Below are 22,402 nucleotides of genomic sequence, written 5' to 3' on the forward strand. Positions count from 1 at the left end.
CCCCCTTCCTATTCTGTTTCCCCTACTCCTACTTGGAGATCTGTCTATTGCAGCGCCATGAAACCGCTGGTGAAAGTGCGCTATACAAATATTTTAAACTCAAACTCAAACTCGCTCACAATAGGTCTCTGGCGAGACGCGCTTTCGCGCGGTTAACGCCAGGAGACCTAAAAAGGACCATCTTGAGTATTGTGAAAGAAGAACAGCAACAATACACTTCATCAGAAAGTAGGAGAAACACACGATTGCACATTAACATTCTACCACTGCCACTACCTACCTGGGTCATAGCATGAAGCTGAGGTTTCTGGGTTCCGAGTGCTGGAAGTGGTGGGAGTGATATCCGTGTGGAGCTATCCCGTTGCTGAGTAGGGCGTTGGCTGCCAAGACCCCCAGATGGGTGCTGTTGGAGTGACAGGGTTTGCCTATAGAAAAAATAAAGATTACACATTTTCCATTGTTTGGAGTTTGCTAACATGCATTAGACACCCATTTAATAACCTTTTCCAGTGGCCAAAGACTTGAAAGAAGAATGTAATGTTCACATCTGAAAACTACCTGCAGATGACTAAAGCAGGGAGCAATGGTGAACACTAGCATTTGGATTTAAACTTGGCAACATTAAACACACTTATGACACCTGGTCCAGTCCACTATCAAGTACATCTTAGGCCACTAAGGGCTTGTTTTAGAAGTCAACATTGAATCAGACTGACTGGGTGCACACAGTCCATCCTCTACACTGTCAGACAGTGTTGATTGATACGATTATCATGATATAATTAAGAACATGTCAAGAACTGAGCCACTATGAGAAAAAATTATAAGTTTCATTCAGACAGCAGAACTTGCATCAGAACACATGGCAGAACTAGCAATGCTCTAGCAACTGGCTAACCCAGGCTATACAATGTGTTGCACTACCTTATACAAGATACTTGTAAGGTCTGTTCATACACCTTACCTGAGAGATTGTTCTGTTGCATGTGCTGCTACAGTAGTTATGACTGGAGATTGGGCTCTGGTGGCTGACACAGTAGCTACAACACCAGGACACAGCGATGTGGAGGTGGTCACAGGTGGTCTGGACTGTAAGCAAATTTCAAACATCCACAAATTAGATGGGTAGCAAACTCAGGGCAGGATTACACATTTTCTGGTGCAGGATCCATTCGAAGTGTCTGATAAATGTAACACTTGGCAGCAATATTAACTATGATTTGAAAGTGGTTGACTGTATATTAGATGACTGAAGGATGGATTTTGAAAGAGATCTTACTTACAAGACCAGTTCTCTATCAATAAGGGTACCATTTTTTAAATCTATAAACATAAAATAATTCTGTTTACATGGGCAATCTCAGAACATTACATTGTAGATATTTTTTTACCCTCTCTATAAAAAACGTGTCTGTGCGCCAATTTGTTTGTTTATACTTTAAAACGTTATACAGCGCAAATATCAACACCCATTTAAAAAAATTGCAAATGGGATTTAAACCACACTACAGTGGTATGTGTTCCTGCAAATAAGAGACTAAGACACTACTTTCACTCTTTCCCCTTTTAGGGGCCATCCCATCAACTAACAAGAGTGGGTTAGGAGTTCATGGTTAAATCCCGTCAAAGCCTTGAAAGCTAGAGATAGTCTCATTGAAGAATAGCACATACCCATTATAACTGGAAACAGCTGTTGCTTCTTAAGTAGTAAATGGAGTAATCCCTGGAAGGTAGGTGGAGGAGGGTGCAGCTAATGGAAAATGGTTACTCCAGGGCATAGACCACAATAGTGACCTTCAGCAAAACAGAGGGGGTAATAGCCCAGTTCAAATGAGGGGATGTAGGGAGAGGAACGGGAGGGGTGGGAATAGTCACTTCCTGTAAGAAAGTGGCTCTATATATACTGGTGAAAAACTAGAGGGGTCCCAAGAAGGTTCAACTCTGAAGAAGCCCTGACTTGTATTACCCCAATAACTCACAATGCCAGCTCACTAGAAACTTATCCACAATTACTAAATTTCAAACATATAGTCAGAACATCATAATATCAGAAATCATAAAAGATTTACATAAGAAATATGTGTGTTTGGTTAAAAAACAGTTTATTACAAATAAATAAAATCAATGTCCTATAACATTAGTGTTTCCGTACATACAAATAAAGGTTTTGATTTTTGTTAAAAAAGGGATTGCCTATATAAGTATCAAGATAAAAATATATCTTAAAAAGATCACAGCTGTTTAAGGTTGTCGACGCAGCGTTTCGGTGTGTAACGATACCACCTTCATCAGGACAAACAATTCTGTGAGTAATAGCAATGCCTCTCTTCTTAATTGGAGGTAGCTTAATCGGTATCTCACGATTACTGGAAGGTCTGGTCTATTATTTCCAGAGTCACATTTCTTTCTTTCTAATTCACGAACTCAAAGATGGAGAGTGTTATTGCTGGAGGGGGGCCACCGTATTATTTAGAAATTGTCACCTTAAAGCAGGGTTCAATGGCCCTCAATGCAGCGTCACTTGATTTTTTTAAGTCTGTTATCAACGCTCGGTGTCCTTCCACAGTGTCTGTTATCAATTTGACCTTGTATTTGAAAATCGGCCTCCCTGCTCCCCTCGCAGCTCCTCTCATCCGGTTGCGGATGTGGGCTGGACATTGAGTGCAGTTAGATGATTGAGCCAGGTTTGGGTGATGGCCTTTTTCGCAGGGGGTGAGATCAGAAGGAACTCAGTTTTCAGAGCATTTAGTTTGAGGTGATTATCGGCCAGCCATGCTTGGGTGTTTCTTAGTGTGGCATTCAAAAGTTTGATGTCTTCAGGGGATTGTAGCTTGAGGTAGAGTTGAGTGTCATCGGCGTACATATGGAAGTGTACATTTGATGCTTGAAGCAAGGTAGTGAGTGGTTCCATGACGAGGTTTAACAATGTGGGGGATAGGGAGTGTAGGAAGGTGGATACCGGACTATGGTTGCCCCCAACTTTTTGCCTGGTGTTCTGCTGGTTTTCCGACTTAGTTGACCTTGGGCCCTGCCAATCAGGACCCCAGGCCTACTGCTCTCTCTCTAAAATGGATTCCATGTACCTTAAGTACATTTCCAATTGGTACTGGGCCACCTTATCAGACCCTGTAACTCAGGGCATAGGTGTACCCAGGGCCTACCAGGGGCTGGAGCATGTATTATGCCACCCTTGGATGGCCATCTAAATCTGACACAACTGGCTGCACGACAGCTGGGGCAAGGTGGTGTAATCACCCTTTGCTGTAGATATAGTATACCTATATCTAACCCTAAAATGGACACACAGATTCCGATCAGTCACTCCTATGGCAGGCCTTGACAATCCTGAAGGCAGAGTGCTTGGAATCGTGTGAAATGGTGCTCTGGCATGAGCTGAGCCCGTTTGCAGCTTGCGGAACCAAGTCCTAATAGCTGTTCCATGATAACGCATACCATATACTCTTAAGTGCATTATAATCCTCGCGGTTAAATGCTATCTCTGGTATTGCTTTATCAAAACATGTCGAGTAAGGTGTCATAAGAATTGGAATACTAACCCCTCGCCAATTCTGGCAACGGGGTTAGCATTCCACCCTTCTAGAGGGGCACGACATGTATGTAGCTGTGAACCCCGGTTAAAGTTAACTGAAGCCTCAGCTCCACAAAATGGATGCTGCCACCACAGACACGAGTCTGGCCCCCTGCAGCTGGGAGTCCTTCCAGCGAGGGGAGCTTAGACAAAGGGTTTCCTGTCAGGGGCGGTGCTAGCACCATCCCAGACAGGGTTTTGTGTATCCTGGGTAGGCAGGGCTTTACAGGAAGGTGACTGCAAGTGGCACCCCGGTGCTCACTACGCATCTGCCGGCTAGAACCAGTTCCAGGGGCACACCAGCCCCTGGCCTGGGGAAAGTCTGGCATGGGAGAGGGGTGTAACCACCCCCCTTCCTGGTCCCACCACTAGGGCAGGACCTAGTCGCGTACCCACCCCTTTCTTTTGGATAAAGGCAGAAGCGGGGACCCTTCCAGATCAGATCATCTTTGAATCAAGATACTACTTTCTACGAAAGGAACTCTCGACTTCTTCTCAAGATTTCTCCCTTGTGGCTAAGGAGTAGTCACCCTGCATCCGCAGGCACCATCTAAGAACTCTGCGGTTTGCTGCACGTCCTTCCTCAGGAATCCGACCGACCACCTCGACGAGACCCGGCTTCCCTGGCACCTCTGACCTCTACCTACCTCTACAGCTAAGCTGAGAACCGTAGGTGCGACGAGACCTCGAGGGACCGGCCATCATCAGAACTGCACGACTTCTATCCAGCACGACCGCCGAGGGATCCTCTGGTGAGTGCTTTGGGGTCCGAGAAGCCCCGACCCTGAGCAGCTCCAGCACCGAAGTCCAGCCTCCCAGCATCTCCACGATCTGCGTGGGGCCCTTCTGCTTTTTGCTGCTCACCGCGTTGTTTGGCTACTAGCCGCTGGCTTGTGGCCTTCCTAACGACGCCCGACGACATCACCACTGCTGGTCTGGTTGCTCCAGACTGGCCCTTGCTCCCTTCCAAAAGAGGAGCACCCCGGACCCTCCTGGTCCACTCCAGACGCCATTTTGAGTCCACCGCGTGGGCTTGAATTTGCCAAGACTTGTTGCCCAATCCTGGGTCCAGCGACGTCGACAGCTTCATCCATCATGGGACAGCTCGCACCTCCATCCTGGTCGCCGACAACGCCTCCTGGTCCGTGAGACTACTGGCTAGTGGTCACGAACTTGGTCCCCTCTGCTTTCAGGTGTCATCCATCTTCGATCCAGGCTTGGATCACTCAAACTATCTTCACTGGTCGCCTGCCAGCAACTTCTTTCTTCAGGCTCCATAGACTGCAACAAGGATTCCCGACGTCTTTTCAGACCTATGCAGCTGCAGCCCCTGGGCTAGGTAACTTCGGCATTTCGGTGCCTCAGCATAGCCTCACTATCCAAGGGTCCAGATACTTTTCGTTTTTCAGCCTTTCTAGTCGGGTTCGCCCGATAACACTAACTTTGTGAAATCTAGCTACCATAGACTTTGTCCCGCATCCCGCGTGAGAGTGCGCACTCTGCACCCGAGTCCCCTAGGCCTCCTACTAGTAATCTGAAGGTTCAGTAACGTAGTCCTAGCGATTCCAAAGCCTATTAGTACAGTACTTACCTGCTAGTAATTTCGCATTCCACTTTTAGAGTATATGGTTTTTCGTGCCCCTCGGGCATTTGTGTAAATTGTGCAACAAAGTATTTTCGTAAGAGTTTTGTTGTGTGCTTAGTACCCTGTCCTCATAAAGAGAACAGGGCTGTTGTGATCTAAATAAATACACTGTTTATTTTCATAACACTTGTGTGGTGTCCTTTCACTTGGTGTTCAAGGGGTATATGTGATGGTATAACAGCTGGCTTAACACGCCCTCTAGAGTTTAGCCCAAAGACTGCTCGTATCCACGCTACTAGGATAGCTGGTCTATAAGGTTGACTTACAACCAATCACCATAAGGGTTGTTTGGACTGATACAAAGTGCTCACTAGAATAGTGAACATTATATATCAGGCCAACTTCTCACAGGGAGGAACCTTGAGGGACGCCTAGTGTTACGGGCACAGGTGAGGACAATGCGTTGTTGATCTTGAACTTCTGAGACCGGTTGTGTAGAAAGGGCGTGAACCATTTGAGTACAGTCCCGGATATGCCCATTCTGGTATTTAACAGCTCCAGTAGATTCTCGTGTTTGACCGTATCAAATGCTGAGGAGAGATCAAGAAGGATGAGGAGGCAGGACTCATTGTGATCAAGGATTTGGAGGGCGCCATCAATTATGTGTGTCATAGCCGTTTCCGTGCTATGTTTTGCTCTGAATCCTGATTGGTGAGGGTTGAGGAGGTCAAACTGATCAATGTGTTTTGTCAGTTGGAGTTGTACGCATTTTTCTAGCAATTTGGCCAGAGTGGGGATATTGGTGATAGGTCGGTAATTGTTTAGGTCGGCCGGGTCAGCTGTGGGTTTCTTGAGTATAGGCGTGACTTGCCCTATCTTGAGGGAGTCTGGGATGAGTCCTTGTTGAAGGGAACAGTTGATGATTTTAGTCCAGAGTGGGAGGAGCAGGGGGGTGAGGGCTTTAACAGCATTGGCAGGTAGGGGGTCTGTGAGGTGATTGGCGGGCTTCAAGGTGCCAAGCAGTTTGTGAATTGATTCTTCAGAATAGGTGTCGAAGGACGTCCATGAAGCGTTGTTTTTAGGTTGAGTGTTAGTTATGCATATGGAGCAGGAGTATCGACTTACATCCTTGAGGAGATCACTTCTTATATTGTCGGTCTTATTCTTGAAGAAAGCAGAAAAGTCTTCACAACTTGGAATATCATTTGTTGAGCTGTTAGGTTGTAGAGGTTGCGTCTTGGTTTGGGTTTTGACTAACTCGAACAGTTTTCTTGGTCGTTTTTTTTCTTGATCCAGCTGTTGGCTAAAGAAGACTGATTTCGAGCGTTTGATTTTTCTGAAGTAGGCGTTTCTCTTATTCTTAAGCGTTTTAAGGTGCAGTGCTGAGGGGTCAGATCTCCACGTGCGCTCTGCCATGCGCATAGCACGTCTGTCTTCATTGAGTCTACCATCATACCATGGGTTCGAGTTCTTGGTGGAGACTCTCTTCAGTTGCAGGGGGGCGGCTTCATTGATTATTGAAGTCATAGTGTCTAGGTAGAGGTCGGTCAGAGAATGTACATCAGAGACGCCCGTCGGGGGTAGTAGGAGACTGCCTGTGTGGGCAGGCAAGGAGTTTGGGTTAAGATTCTTCATGTCTCTCTTCCAGATCTTGGTTTTGGCAGGTTGAGCCGGGTTAAGTTTGACCTTTTCGTTGATGAAGAAGGTGATAATGTGGTGGTATGACCAGTCACAGGGTTTGATTGCCTCCAGCTGGGTAGTCTTCTTTGGCGATGATAAGGTCAAGGATAGAGCCTTTTTCATGTGTTGGACGGTTGCAGATTTGGGTGAGGTCAAGCGCGTTGAGGAAAGTTTTAAGGCTATTCACCAAAGCGTCTTTCTGGTCGTTCCAGTGGAGGTTGAAGTCTCCCAAGTAGATTTGAGTGATCTGTCGACCGGCGTTGGTGGTTATCGTGTCCATGAGTTGTTGGGAGAGGGTGAGGTTGTCCCCGGGTGGGTGGTAGATGACATGAAGGGAGCATACAGGTTTGCCCTCGCTAGTAATATCGAGGCAGATGAGTTCGCAGGAGGTGAGGGAGGGGGAGGGACCTTTAGTGACATTGAGGTTGCTCCTATAGATGCATGCGATTCCCCCGCCCGTCTTGCCATTTCTGTTGAGTCTAATAAGGTGATAGTTGGGGGGGACTAGTATGTCCATTATGGGTGTGGAGGCTTCAGTTAGCCACGTTTCAGTCAGAATGGCTAGATCGAGGTCCATTGATAAGATGAGATCCGCTATGCCGGAGGAGTGTCTCGGGGCCGATCTGCAGTTGAGCAGGATACACTTTAGTCTGGGGGTGAGGAGAGTGGACGAGTGTTCTAGGGAAAGGGGGACTTTTCTGAGATTACTGGGGACGGAGCTTCTGTTGCTCAGTGTGGGGGGCCTGAGGGGATTTGTGAGAATCGTGGGTATGGGAAGGTGTGTGGTGGGTGGGTGTTTTGTGGCATGGGCATTAAGGCACCAGTAGGCAGAAATCTGTAGCCCCGTGATGTAGTTTAAGGCCCAGGGCGTAGGGGGGGCCCGGGGGAAAGTATTTGTCCGATAAGCTGTATCCCCTGCGCAACCTTACTCCGGGGATAGTATTTGTAGTACACTGGGATCAGGGGAGCTGCCTGTCATTGACCTTGCCATAGGCCCTAGATGGGACACGCCGAAAGTAAATATATGCATTGTTAGATATACAGTAGGAGTGTCTTGTGTATTAGACTTTGTTAAGGTTAGCCACGTAACAACATTTGTCTATCAATGTATCTGTACTTTCTGCGTAAGTTTGTACATAATGTTTTTAATGATGTTTTTTAATTAATACCGCCGGGGGGGGGGGGCGGGGGTTACACCCCTCAATCCAAAATTGGTGTGATATCAATGGTGTAGCTAGGGGGAGGGAGGTGCCATTCCATTCCCATAGATAGGTGAGTTCAATAGTGGAGTAGGAGACCTAGGTAAGTACCAGGCCATATGAGCAGGTACCCTGCCTATAGCAGAGGGACGCCTGGTCAGAGCCTACCAGGAGGCCTGCTTCTTAATTCGCAGACTGTGTGACGTCAACCAAGGGTGCAGAAGCAAGAAGCGGGGCCTTAAGAGGGAGGTGGTCCCAGAGCGCGTCCTCTTTGTCACGCGGCCACAGCTCTGGGAGCTCTAGACCGGAGCGGAAGCCGCATCGGTGGAGTCTCGAGGTGTTGATCACTGTCGTCATGGTGCCAGACCAACCCCTTGGCAATGGAAAGGAGGTCTCCTCAGACAGTAATACGGTCTAAGGACGCAGACACAAGCGATGTATCACTGTCGCCGAATCAGTCATAAAAGCACAAAGCCCCTTCCGATGCGATAAGTATAAAATTGTGCCTGGCTCACCTAGTTCGAGTCAAAATCAAAACATTACATCCTTAGTCCTTTGCTGTTTAATTAATCAGTTATTTCTTGTTACCAGACTCCTATATAGTAAATCTTCTACTAATAAACATGCCTAATCAAAGATGCCAACGAAAAAGCAACAGTCAGCAAACAGAATGTGCCCTCCTGTTATATATCTGGCCTCATGTGAGCCACTCCAATATGTTCACGCTCTATAAAGTGGATTTTTTTTTTTAAAGCTTTCGCTTGTGCGATTAGAGTCAGACCAGTTGCTGGTCAACCGCTTGATCTCGCCACAAAGATCGGCTTCCGGGGCAGTTAAGGACATTAAGCACGAAGCTGCATTTATAATGGTTCAGGGGTACAGTAATATACAGAGGACGGTGGCACGCGCGGGTGATTCTCTGGGGGCTTCCCAATCCAGGCTGCACATGGTTAAATGCCCAAATTATTTCTTTAATGTCTCTTTAAATGCAGGATAATGGATCAATGTGCTTACCTAACAGCAGAGGGGAGCGGGGCTGCCTATACAAAATGGTGCATTAATGTGGGTATGTGATTTGTCTCCAAGTTTGGCATCAGTGGGACAAGTGTGTATGTTAGCATGTAATTTAGGATTGGTTGCCACGCAACAGAGCGAGTTACTGTCGGCCCATTTAGTCGCGCCACTGGGGTTGTCTCTAGGTATATTTAGAAAGCAAATAGGCAATAAATGAAGCTCTAATAAACTTTATTGGTGTGTCGTATATAACCACGGTGGCTATTGTTTCTTGTTTTCAGCATGGTACATGGAGCTGCATGGAATGAATGATATGGTGGGGAGACACGCAGACCAGGTTCCCAAGACTCACCCAACAGGATCTGCTTATCCAGCAGGTGAGAACAGTGGGGGCTAAGACAATGGGCCAGATGCATCAAGCGAAAAGCGCTCGCAAAAGGGCCAGATTCTGAGAATCTGGCCCTTTGCAAGTGCAATTTTTGCATTTGGGATGCATCATCCCAAATGCAAAAATCGCAAATAGAGAATTCGCTAAATTGCGATTGTTTGCATTTAAGGAATCTCAAATTGAGATTCCTTAAATGCAATGCATGAAAGTATCAAAAATAGCGAAATCGCTAATAGGGCACCCAAATTACCACGAAGTACAACTTCATGGTAATTTGCAAAAACATTTGAAAAATGCACATTTGTGCGTTTTTCAAAGTTTCACGTTGCGCACACACATGCCCTAAGAGCATGTGTGTGCGCAACATATGTGTACAGATCACATTCAGGGGTGTAACAGGGTGTCCTTTGGACACCCCTGCACCCTTGAACTCGCAATCTCAATTTGCGAATCGCTAATTGCGATTCGCAAATTGAGATCGTCTTCCCATTCATTCCTATGGGCCTCTAGGCCCATAGGAATTAATGGGGAGGTATTCATTAATTGCGACTCGCAATTTGCGAGTCGCAATTAAGAAATTCTAAGGAATCGCTATTTTTATAGTGATTGCTTGATGCATTCCATTTTGCTATTCCTTATTAGCGATTCCTTATTTTTCGCTAATAAGGAATCGCAAAATGGATGCTTGATGCATCTGGCCCAATGAGCAGAAGGGCCGGCGGCCATACCCAGAGATGCCGTGAGTGCCGGCGGCCAGGCTCAGAGATGACAGAGTCATCTAAGTGGTTGGTGGTATGGTGGAAGGAGATCACAGTGCAGGAGGCCACAGTTACCAGGTCTGGTATGCAGGTAGTGCTCGCAGGTATGCACGCTGCTTCAGGGAAGTCAGTCTTAATGACAGTGGTGGACCCAACAGCTATGGAGCTTGAAGTGATTGGGCGAGCCCTAAGCATATGTTTGTTTGAGAAGGAGTAGTTTCTGTCCTGTAATGCAAATGCTACTTACCAGTATGCATCTGTTCTTGGCATGTAGGGCTGCTGACATTCATATCTGTGCATAGATCGCCGCCTAGTGTTGGGTCCGGATGATTGCACATTGTTGTCCTGGAAGAGTCTTCGAAGTATCACGAGATAGGTGGCTCCTCCCCTGGACTACAGTGCGCATGGGCATCGCCTCCATCCCCAGATTGTTTTTAGCCATTGGCAGAGATGGAGTGAAGTATGTGAGTGATGCCCATGCTAAGAGCATATAAATATATGTAAATGAATACTGCAGCTGCTACAGGCGCTGAGGAGGAGGGTGGGCGATATGAATGTCAGCAGCCCTACATGCCAAGAACAGATGCATACTGGTAAGTAGCATTTGCAGTTCGAGGCATGTGGGCTGCTGAATTCATATCTGTGCATAGAATACATAGCAGTCCCTCCATTAGCGGCGGCCGCCCGTGCCAGCTGCAGCAGTTTGAAAAAGTGTTTTGAGAACAGCCTGACCAACAGCTGCCTGCTGTTTAGAGTGCACGTCTACACAGTAATGTTTAGTGAAAGTATGTGTGGTAGACCATGTGGCTGCTCTACAAATATCTTCTAAGGGAATGTTACCTAGGAAAGCCATAGAAGCCCCCAACTTTCTGGTGGAGTGGGCTCTTGGTGGAATTGTGAGAGTGCGTTTAGCTTTAGCGTAACAGATCTGAATGCATTTCACGATCCACCTAGCGATCCCAACCTTGGAGATAGCGTTTCCCTTGTGGTGTGAGGCAAATGCAACGAAAAGTTGCTTGGTCTTACGAAAATCTTTTGTCCTGTCAATGTAGTACATCAAGGCTCTTTTAACATCAAGGGTGTGGAGCATCCGCTCCGCCAGTGACTCTGGGTTTTGAAAAAACACTGGCAACTCAATTGTCTGGTTTATGTGGAATTGAGATACAACCTTGGGTAAGAATTTAGGGTTAGTGCGGAGCACCACCCTGTTAGCGTGTACTTGGAAGAAAGGTTCCTGGATGGTGAGCGCCTGCAACTCGCTAACCCTCCGTGGCGATGTAATTGCTACTAAGAAAGCCACCTTCCAAGTCAGAAACTGAAGCTCACAAGAGTGCAGTGGCTCAAAGGGAGGACCCATCAGCCTTGTAAGAACCACATTGAGGTTCCATTCCGGAGCTGGTGGTGTCCGTGGTGGAATGACTCTTTTGAGTCCTTCCAGAAAAGCCTTGATAGCAGGGACCTTAAAAAGTGATAGGTGTTGCCTATTCTGGAGGTATGCTGCCATTGCAGACAAGTGAATGCGGATGGAAGAATACGCCAAATTGCATTGGTACAGGTGGAACAGGTAACAAATGATGTTCTGAATGGAAGCATCCAGCGGGTCAATGTTGTGGTTTGCACAATAAATGACGAACCGCTTCCATTTAGCCGCATAACAAGCTCGAGTAGTGGGCTTCCTTGCCTCCCGAATGATGTCCATGCAATCGGGGGGAAGATTGAGGTAGCCAAACTCTAGGACTTCAGGAGCCAGATCGCCAGGTTGAGCTGTTGCGGATCTGGGTGCTGAATGTCGCCATGGCTCTGCGTCAGAAGGCTGGGAGTGAGATGGAGCCTTTGATGCGGTACCACAGAGAGTTCCAGAAACGTGGTGTACCATGGTTGGCGAGTCCACGTTGGAGCAACCAGGATGAGAGTCATCGAGTGCTGCCTGAGTTTGCGTGCCACCAGCGGTATCAGAGGTGCTGGGGGAAAAGCGTACGCAAATCTGCCTGACCAGTTCATCCACATCGCATTGCCCTGTGATTGCGGGTGTGGGAACCTGGCGGCGAAGCTTTGGCATTTTGCGTTCTCCTTTGTGGCGAACAGGTCTATCTCTGGATGACCCCACTTTTGGAAGTACGGTTGCAGTACTGATGGATGTATCTCCCACTCGTGCATTTGGTGGCTGTGCCTGCTGAGCAGGTCCGCCATCTGGTTGTCTTTGCCCGGGAGATGCTCCGCCATGAGGAAGATGTTCCTCTGAATGGCCCACTTCCACATGCTCTGAGCCAGATGAGACAGCTGCGGAGAGTGTGTGCCCCCCTGTTTCTGAATGTAGTACATGGCCGTCATGTTGTCCGTCTGGATCAACACGACCTTGTTGCACAGATGTACTTTGAATGCCTTCAAGGCCATGAAGATTGCCATCAGTTCCAAAACGTTGATGTGCATCTTCCTCTGCTGTAGTGTCCATAGTCCCTGCACCGTGTAATGGAGTACATGCGCTCCCCATCCCTGGAGAGAAGCGTCCGTTGTCAGGATAAGCTGTGGCACAGGCTCCTGGAACGGTCGGCCCTTGCAAAGGTTTTGTGGATTCCACCAATGCAGAGAGTTGTACGCCCGACCGCTCACCAACACTAGGTCTGTCAGTTGCCCATGAGACTGAGTCCACTGACGTGCCAGGCACTCCTGAAGCGGACGCATATGTAGTCTCGCGTGCGGGACGATGGAGATGCAGGAGGCCATCATGCCTATCAACTGCATGAAAACCTTCGCTGGAAGCGAGTGCTGAGGTCTGAATTGTTGGATCAGCGTTTGGATACTGGCGATTCTCACTGAGTTTGGCTGCGCAGTGGCTGCCAGAGTGTTTATTGTCGCGCCCAGATACTGCCGTATATGGGCGGGTTGGAGATGGGATTTTGGATAGTTCAGCGAGAATCCCAGATCGTGCAGGAGATGAATGGTGCGGGACACGTGGTCGGCGCACTGCTGCTCTGTTTTTGCCTGAATGAGCCAGTCGTCCAGATAAGGATAGACGTGGACGTTCTGGCATCTTAGATGCGCCGCCACAGTCGCCAGGCACTTTGTAAAGACTCTTGGCGCTGTGGTGACCCCGAACGGCAGAACCCTGAACTGGTAGTGCTGGTCTTCAATCGTGAATCTGAGATACTTCCTGTGGGAAGGATGCAGGGGGATATGAAAGTATGCATCCTTTAGATTCAACGTAGCCAGGAAGTCCCCTTGTTGAAGCAGCGGGAGTACCTGCTGTAACGTGAGCATATGGAAGTGCTCTGAGAGAATATACCAGTTGAGGGGCCTGAGGTCCAGGATGGGCCTGAGGGATCCGTCCTTTTTGGGGATTAGAAAATACAGGGAGTAAACCCCTGTTCCCCTTTCTTGCAGTGGGACGAGCTCTATTGCCCCTTTTTGCAGCATGACTTGAACTTCCTGCTGCAACAAGTGCAAGTGCTCGCCGGACATAGGACGGTTTCTTGGAGGTATGTTTGGTGGAGTGGAAGTAAGTTCCAGACAGTAACCGTACTGGATAAGAGATTTGACCCACCTGTCCGTGGTGATGGATTTCCACGCGGGCAGGAACTGCTGGAGTCTGCCCCCGACCGGTGTTGTGTGGTCGGGGGGCAGTGACAAGACGTCACTGCTTGTTGGCGGCGGTGGACCTGGAGCTGTTGTTTCCACGTCCCCTGCCCTTGACGTTGTTGCCTCTGTAGCCACCTCTACCCTTGTTGGTGTATGAGGTCTGGGTATTGCTCTTATAGTACTGTGTGGATTGCGATGCCTGACCCCTTGAGGTGCCTCTGGTATTGGAGCGGCGAAAAGAACCACCCCGAAACTGCTGAGATTGGAGGGCCCCCATAGACTTAGCAGTGTCTGTGTCTTTCTTCATTTTTTCAAGTGTCGCATCCACCTCGGGGCCAAACAGGTGGTCAGGATTAACTGTTTGGTTCAGTATGGTTGTCTGTATATCTGGTTTAAAGCCTGATATCCTAAGCCATGCATGTCTTCTTAGCAACACACTAGTGTTGATCGCCCTGGAGGCTGTATCAGCCACATCTAGCGCACATTTGATGGAAGCGTTAGTGATTAGCTTTCCCTCCTGAATTAACATCTCCCCAGCCTCCTTGTACTGGTCAGGTAAGTGCTGCAACAGTGTTTCTAGGGTGTCATAATGAGCCCTATCGTAGCGTGCAAGTAGGGCCTGCGTGTTTGAAATGCGCCAAATGTTAGCTGCCTGCGCAGCAATCCGTTTCCCTGAGGCCTCAAATATTTTCGACTCTTTGTCTGGGGGAGGAGCGTCACCAGTGGTCTGTGAATTCGCCCTCTTGCGTGCGTTGGATACAACCAAAGAGTCCAGTGGCAAGTGTCCCTTGATGTATGTTGGATCCGAGGGCGCTGCCTTATATTTTTTGTCAATTCGAGGATTGATGACACGTGCCCGAGTGGGCTCCTTGAAGACCTCCGGCGTGTGCTTTAGCACTCCTTTGAGCATTGGCAATGTCTTGACTGACTTTTCGGCCACCGAGAAAGTGTCAAACAAAAAATCCACATCCACAGGATCTGAATGTAGCTCAACATCATGATTAGCTGCAGCCCTCTCAATCAAAGCGTTGAAGGCTGCAGAGTCCTCCGTCGGTGAGGTTTTTGCCGCAAAGAGCTGCGGTTCCTGACCCGACTGCGGGTCCTCTGGGTCGCCTCCGGCCGACCAAGGTTCATGTTCCTCCTCCGGATCCGAGTACGCCGGATAGTTGTACTCGACCTCCTCTTCATTGTCACCATCCCCCGCGTTGGAACGCGTTGGAGAACGTTCTAAGTCTTTGGGAGACGAAGGCTCCATAGGGGCCGAAGTACCCGCCGAGTCCTTCTTGTTTTTGAGAGGAATCCGAAAATGTTCCAACACCGGCTCCGTGGTGATTTTCCTCTTGAGGAGAGACAGTTTCCCAGTATTGGCGTCGATGATGACCTCTCGACGCTCTTCCTCCGCGAGCGGCTGGAGTCGAAGCTTCGACACCACCAATGACGCTTTGGGCGTCGACACCCCCTTCGAGGGCACGTCCGCCCCCTGCTTCGGAGCGAAAGCCTTCGGCGTCGACTTTGGCGGCAGGGTGAAGCGGATAGGCGTTTGCGCCTTTGCCGGCTTCGAAGCGGGCTTCGGCACCACGACCTCCTGTTCGGGAACCACAGCGTCCTTCCGAATCCGATGCAGGGACTCCGCAACCTTCTTTGCTAAGGCTGGAGAGGGCTTGACCGGCTCGAGTGATTTCCCCGATTTGGGAATCGGGTCGGCTAGAGGCACCGTTTCCAGAGCCGACACAGTGCCATCCTTGGCCCTGACGGCCGGAGCCGGCGCAGCCAGAGCTTTGGAATCGCCTTGACGATTCTTCGAAGCTTTCTTCGGGTCATCGACCTCAACCATCTTCGGCGCCGACGCGGCCGCGTCGGCCGCCTTTGGCTTCGGCGTCGACCCCGAAGCCCTCGGGTCGGCCATCTTGGCACGGCTCTTCAAGTCGGCCATTTTGAATTTTTTAGGCGTTGACGCCTCTAGAGCCTTCTGTCCCACCAGTGGAGCTTTCACTTTCGGTTTCGAAACCGTTGGTGTGGATCCCGATGGCTTCACTTTCGTTTTCTTCAACGGGAGTGGCGCATCAGAAATGTCCGTGGCCGGGCCAAGAGGCAGGGCTGCTGGACTAGTAACGAGGTCTTGGGTAAGGCCCGAAGGCGATCCCTCGACCTGGGCCGTATGTTGGGGGTTGACCCCTGAGTCAGTTTGAGGATGCTCTGCCTCCGAGCTATCCCCCACGGTGGCAATGGCCCCATCGTCGTCCCCTACCTCGTCGCCGGCTTCATCAAACTCTTCGTCTCCCGCGTCGTAGTCATCTCCCTCCGACGCAAGGCTAGAGTCCGAAACTTGAAAGACATTGTCGTCTTCAACAAATTCTTCGAAGATGTTGTCCGGCGGGGGCGCCGGGGGTGCCGACAACTGGGCCTGGAGTCGAGCGGCCCGACGATGCTTGAGGGTCTTCTTACACCGGAACTTTGAGCAGGCCATACACCTGGCCTCATCATGGTCCGGTGACAAACATTTGTTGCACACAGGGTGCACGTCGAGGTGTGAATACTTGGAGGTGCACACCGGGCACCTCTTGAACGGAGTTCGTTCCATGTTCAGTAGTCTGGAGCGTCGAGTAGGCCCGTCCGCGCCGACAGCACGCGGAGGGGCAGGAAGCGTTCGGAGCTGAGAAAAAAGACAAACCCGAACGAAAACAATACCGACGCCAAGCCTAAAGACCTTTAGGTCTCAAGTTAGAAAGTTAAACAACTATCGATTCCGACAGAGGGAACCGAAACACATCCGAACCCAATGGCGGAAAAAAACAATCTGGGGATGGAGGCGATGCCCATGCGCACTGTAGTCCAGGGGAGGAGCCACCTATCTCGTGATACTTCGAAGACTCTTCCAGGACAACAATGTGCAATCATCCGGACCCAACACTAGGCGGCGATCTATGCACAGATATGAATTCAGCAGCCCACATACCTCGAACCCAATATTATCGTCTGGGGGAGATGGTTTTGTTGGGTATGGCTGGGTGCTTGGGAGATCTGGAATACCTATTGGATCATTGTAATCCCAATCATTTTGTGGTGAGTCATCTGGATCTGTGAACGGATCATTGGGGTCTCCCCCTAACCCTAGGTTATCATCATCATCATAATCTGGTGGTGGTGTATGTGGTGGAGAAGTTACAGACAAGAGGTGGTGTAACTGGTTTGGGTAGAGGAAGGGGATTAGTAGGAAGTATTGAAGAAGGAGATATAGGTGAGGTAGCACAGTCCTTCACAGGCACTGGAGGCTTTTTGCATGGCACCGCTGTGATATGTCCAGTTTTCGGATTAATATACATCTTTTTCTGTTTGTGATCGACAGGATCTGGATGAAAAAGTTCCTCTTCCTCGATAACCACTTTCGTGGTCAATTTTTTTGGTTTAGAGTGGGGTTGTTGTGGAGTTTTATGCTTATTGGCATTAGGAGGCGTGGTAGAATCCTTAGTCTTGTTTTTCGATTCCGAAGGTTTTGGTTTCGACGCTGGTTTTTCTATGGGCATGGAAGTGTTGGGGCCCGGTTTATCTTTTGATGTGGAAGGAGTCGGAACCGATTTCAGAGCCGAGTGGTTCTTTGGCTTGGGTGCCGAAGACGCTGGTGGGACTACTATATGCGGTTTTCTCGGTCCCGAGCTACCGGAAAGTTTGTTTTTCTTCTTCGGAGGCGGCACTTCTGAAGTGTGCTTTCGGTCTTGACTGGAGCCAACATGCAAAGTCTTAATCAATGCCTTCTGTTTTGGTGGTGGGGTTGGGGTAGGGGCAGTAGTACTCACTCATTGACTAGGAGTAATGGGGTTGTCTGAGTCATATGCCTTTGACACGATTTCGAGATCTTTGGTCTTCTGCTGGGACATCTGGGCCTTCATGAAAGATGTCCTCTGGTTCCGGAGCTGATCTCTGCGCCATGATGTTTAGTCAAGCCCGACGATCTCGAATAGTCTTTTTTGACCGAAAGGAGGCACAGCCTGGAAGGCTGGACTTGTGTTCTGGAGAGAGGCAAAGGTTGCAGACCTTATGATGGGACACCCCCGCGCCGCACGGCCACCAGCTGCTGCGTGTGCCCCTTTGCCCTGCCACTTCTCCTCGCTGCCGCTGCTCGCTGCCGCTGGCCACGCCCCCTCCGGCGCGGTCCGTGATCGCCTGCTGCTGCTAGTTGCTGTTTTAGCCCTGTTTTTGCCCCCATTTGTGCCTGTATTTTTATTAAGTTTTAAGTTTAAGTTTGTTGTTTGTTGTGCCTGTGATTTCGTATTCCTTCCTGTTTGTCCGCCTACCTCGCCGCCCTCCGCTCTCCCTTCCCGCCACCGCCGCTTTCCCCGCCCCTTTTTCTCTTCTGTACCCTCCCCGCTCCCGCCTCCCAGCTGCTCCGCCCACCCGCGCACTTGGCCTTAAATGGCGACCGTGCGACGCAGGTGAGTGTGACCCACTTGTGGGACACCCCCGCGCCGCACGGCCACCAGCTGCTGCGTGTGCCCCTTTGCCCTGCCACTTCTCGCTGCCGCTGCTCGCTGCCGCTGGCCACGCCCCCTCCGGCGCGGTCCGTGATCGCCTGCTGCTGCTAGTTGCTGTTTTAGCCCTGTTTTTGCCCCCATTTGTGCCTGTATTTTTATTAAGTTTTAAGTTTAAGTTTGTTGTTTGTTGTGCCTGTGATTTTGTGTTCCTTCCTGTTTGTCCGCCTACCTCGCCGCCCTCCGCTCTCCCTTCCCGCCACCGCCGCTTTCCCCGCCCCTTTTTCTCTTCTGTACCCTCCCCGCTCCCGCCTCCCAGCTGCTCCGCCCACCCGCGCACTTTGCCTTAAATGGCGACCGTGCGAACGCGCAGCGGTCACGCGCAGCGGGCGCGCCAAAGGTAAGCCCGTCTGCGCCCGTCCGCGACCGGATCGTGACCAGCGCCAGGACCCCTGGTCCACGAAGACCCCGACCGACCCGCCTGTCGTACTCCTCCGCCACCCTCATCGCACTCAACACCGGCCGACTCCCAGAATGCCACCAAGCCACTCCACGACGCACCCACGGACCTTTCAGCTGCCAAATTCACCTGCATCCGAACCTGCCTCGCACCAGCACCCGCCAAGCCGAACACCAGCAGCACCCACCTCAAGTGCATCCTGCTCAACACCCGCTCCATCCACAGACACGCCATCGAACTCTGGAACCTTCTAGACGCCACAGCCCCTGACGTTGCCTTCCTCACGGAGACCTGGATGAACGCCTCTTCAGCTCCCGACATCGCCATCGCTATCCCAGAGGGCTACAAGATCGTCCGGAGGGACCGCAACGCCAACCAGATGGGAGGAGGCATCGCCATCATCCACAGGAACACCATCCGTCTCACGACCAGCACCGACAACACCCTGACCAGCGCCGAACACCTGCATTTCCAGATCCACACCAACCCGAACACCACCCTCAGAGGCACCCTGATCTACCGACCTCCGGGACCACACACACAATTCAGCGAGGACATCGCCGACTTCGTCAGCCCGCACGCCCTCCCCTCCGCTGACTACATCCTCCTGGGGGACCTCAACTTCCATCTGGAGAACAACAACGACCGCAACACCAGCACCCTGCTCGACAACCTCGCCAATCTTGGACTCAAGCAACTGGTGTCCACCCCCACCCACCTCGCCGGACACACACTCGACGCAGTCTTCTCTTCCAGCACAGACATCGTCTTCAGCCACGCCACAGAGCTTCAATGGACGGACCACAGCTGCGTCCACTTCACCTTCAAGAGAACGACGACCCACCACCACCAGCAACAGGCCGCCCGCAGAAGCTGGAACAAGATCACAGCAGACCAGCTCGCCACCTCCCTGAGCCAGCACCCTCCTGCCAGCTCAGCGAACCCCAGCCAGGCCGCCGACAACCTCACGAAGTGGATCAGCATCTGCGCGGACGATCTCGCCCCGCTGAGGACCCCGCCCAGCAGACCCGGCAGCAAGAAAGCCCCGTGGTTCACCGACGAACTCAAGAGCTCCAAGAAGAACTGCCGAGCCCTCGAGAAAGTCTGGAGAAGGGAACCTACACCGGACAACAGGACCTCCTTCAAGCTGGCCACCCGGAAGCACCACCAGTTGATCCGCGCCGCCAAGAAAACAGCATTCAAGGACAGGTTGGACAACAACGCACACAACTGCAAGGAACTCTTCAACATCGTGAAAGAGCTTTCCAACCCCAGCGCAGGAAACAACGACATCACCCCATCGCAAGACCTCTGCAACTCCCTCGCTTCATACTTCCACAACAAGATCGCGGACATACACAACAGCTTCAACAACCAACCAACGCACACCATGACCGAACAACCACCCCCCACCACCACCCTCCACGCCTGGACCCCGATCAGCACCGAAGACACCATCCGCACGATGAACTCCATCCACTCCGGATCACCGACCGACCCCTGCCCTCACCACGTCTTCAACAAGGCCGACGCTGTCATCGCACCCCACCTGCGAGACATCATCAACACATCCTTCGACACCGTCACCTTCCCTGAGAGCTGGAAGCACGCCGAACTCAGCGCTCTACTCAAGAAACCAACAGCGGACCCCACCGAACTCAAGAACTACCGCCCCATCTCGCTCCTCCCGTTTCCAGCCAAAGTCATCGAGAAGACTGTCAACAAGCAGATGGCCGCCTTCCTCGAGACGAATGGATCCCTCGACCCCTCACAGTCCGGCTTCCGAGCCAATCACAGCACGAGACCGCCCTCATCGCCGCCACCGATGACATCCGAGCCCTGATGGACAATGGAGAAACAGCGGCCCTCATCCTCCTAGACCTCTCCGCGGCATTCGACACCGTCTGCCACCGCACCCTAGTACAGCGCCTCAGCAACATCGGAATCCAGGACAAGGCGCTGGAATGGATCATCTCCTTCCTCGACGGAAGAACACAGAGAGTCCGCCTACCACCGTACAAGTCAGAGGCCTCCGAAGTCATCTGCGGCGTCCCTCAAGGATCATCTCTGAGCCCCACCCTCTTCAACGTCTACATGAGCCCCCTCGCGGCCATCGCACGCAAACACAACCTCAGCATAATCTCCTACGCCGACGACACCCAGCTGATCCTCTCCCTGACCAACGACCCCGCCTCCGCCAGAGCCAACCTGCACGAAGGGATGAAAGAGGTAGCCGAGTGGATGACGACCAGCCGCCTGAAACTGAACTCTGACAAGACGGAGGTCCTCATCCTCGGCTCTTCACCCTCCGCCTGGGACGACTCCTGGTGGCCTCCCGCCCTGGGCACCGCACCCAAACCGACAGACCATGCACGCAACCTGGGCTTCATCCTGGACTCCTCCCTCTCCATGACCAGGCAAGTCAACAACGTCTCCTCGGCGTGCTTCAACATCCTACGCATGCTACGGAAGATCTTCTGGTGGATCCCCACCGAGACCAGGAAGACCGTCACCAAAGCCCTCGTCACCAGCCGACTGGACTACGGCAACGCCCTCTACGCCGGTACCACCGCCAAGCTCCAGAAGAGACTCCAGCGGATCCAGAACGCCTCAGCCAGACTCATCCTCGACATCCCACGAACCAGCCACATCTCCGGACATCTGAGAGACCTTCACTGGCTCCCCGTCAACAAAAGAATCACTTCCGCCTCCTCACCCACGCACACAAAGCCCTACACGACCAAGGCCCGAGCTACCTCAACAGCCGGATCAACTTCTACGCTCCCAAACGCCACCTCCGATCAGCCAACCACGCCCTCGCCGCCGTCCCCCGCATCCGAAGAGCGACTACAGGAGGAAGGTCCTTCTCCTACCTGGCCGCCAAGACCTGGAACTCCCTCCCTCCCGACCTGCGCCTGACCCAAGACCACCTCTCCTTCAGGAAGAAGCTGAAGACCTGGCTGTTCGAGCAGTAGCGGCACCCCCCCCCCCCCCCAGCGCCCTGAGACCCTACGGGTATGTAGCGCGCTCTATAAGTGTCATTGATTGATTGATTGATTGATGGTCACTGTGTAGAAACTTAGCACCACACTGGGAGTATTTTTTGAACTGCGTCCTTTCCATGAGCCGTAGGCCTTCGGCGTCGATAGGGAGCCGGGTCTAACAGGGCCCCTGGGACTATCTATGGGGTCCTCACTATCTGCTGGTGCCCATTCACTATCATCATCCAATTCACATTCTTCAGGGCTCTCCACAGACTCACATCCCTCATGGAGTGCGGCCCGAGCCCTATCTCTCTCACTGTGCTCACGATCCCATTGATCCTTTTGCCACAGGATCAGGCTGTACTTAAGCTGGGACTGAGTATCCAACTCACTCACCTCTATGCCTCCCTTTTCACAGAATCTGACAAGCTCTAACCTACTGTATCTAAAAAGACCACAGAGATCAAAAGCAGGCTCCATTTTGGCGGACGTTCTCAAGAAAAGTTTGACACAGGGAACCTGGGGGTCTGAGCTTAACAGGAGTACACAATTAACAAAATTCAGCAAGATTCCTATCTCAGAGAACTTGCACTCCTCTGTCCAGTGTAACACACCACTCATTCACACACACACAGCCCCTCGGTAAGGCAGTTTCTACCACCCCTGATTTCTCAACCTGACCATAAGCGACACAGGTACCAAT

At 51.1% G+C, this 22,402-nt stretch overlaps 1 protein-coding gene across 1 annotated transcript in view; it reads right to left on the minus strand.

Moving 5' to 3' along the window:
• Positions 1-22,402, minus strand: part of SAP130 (Sin3A associated protein 130) — a 988,428-nt gene that overhangs the window by 893,500 nt on the left and 72,526 nt on the right. Inside the window, exons 7-8 of the mRNA XM_086942556.1 lie at positions 965-1,089; positions 281-425 (exon numbers count right to left, since the gene is read on the minus strand). Coding sequence (XP_086798682.1) covers positions 281-425; positions 965-1,089 — 270 coding nt within the window. The remainder of the gene's footprint in view (positions 1-280; positions 426-964; positions 1,090-22,402) is intronic.

This window comes from Lissotriton vulgaris, chromosome 11 (genome assembly GCF_964263255.1).
Source record: "Lissotriton vulgaris chromosome 11, aLisVul1.2, whole genome shotgun sequence".
NCBI lineage: Eukaryota > Metazoa > Chordata > Amphibia > Caudata > Salamandridae > Lissotriton > Lissotriton vulgaris.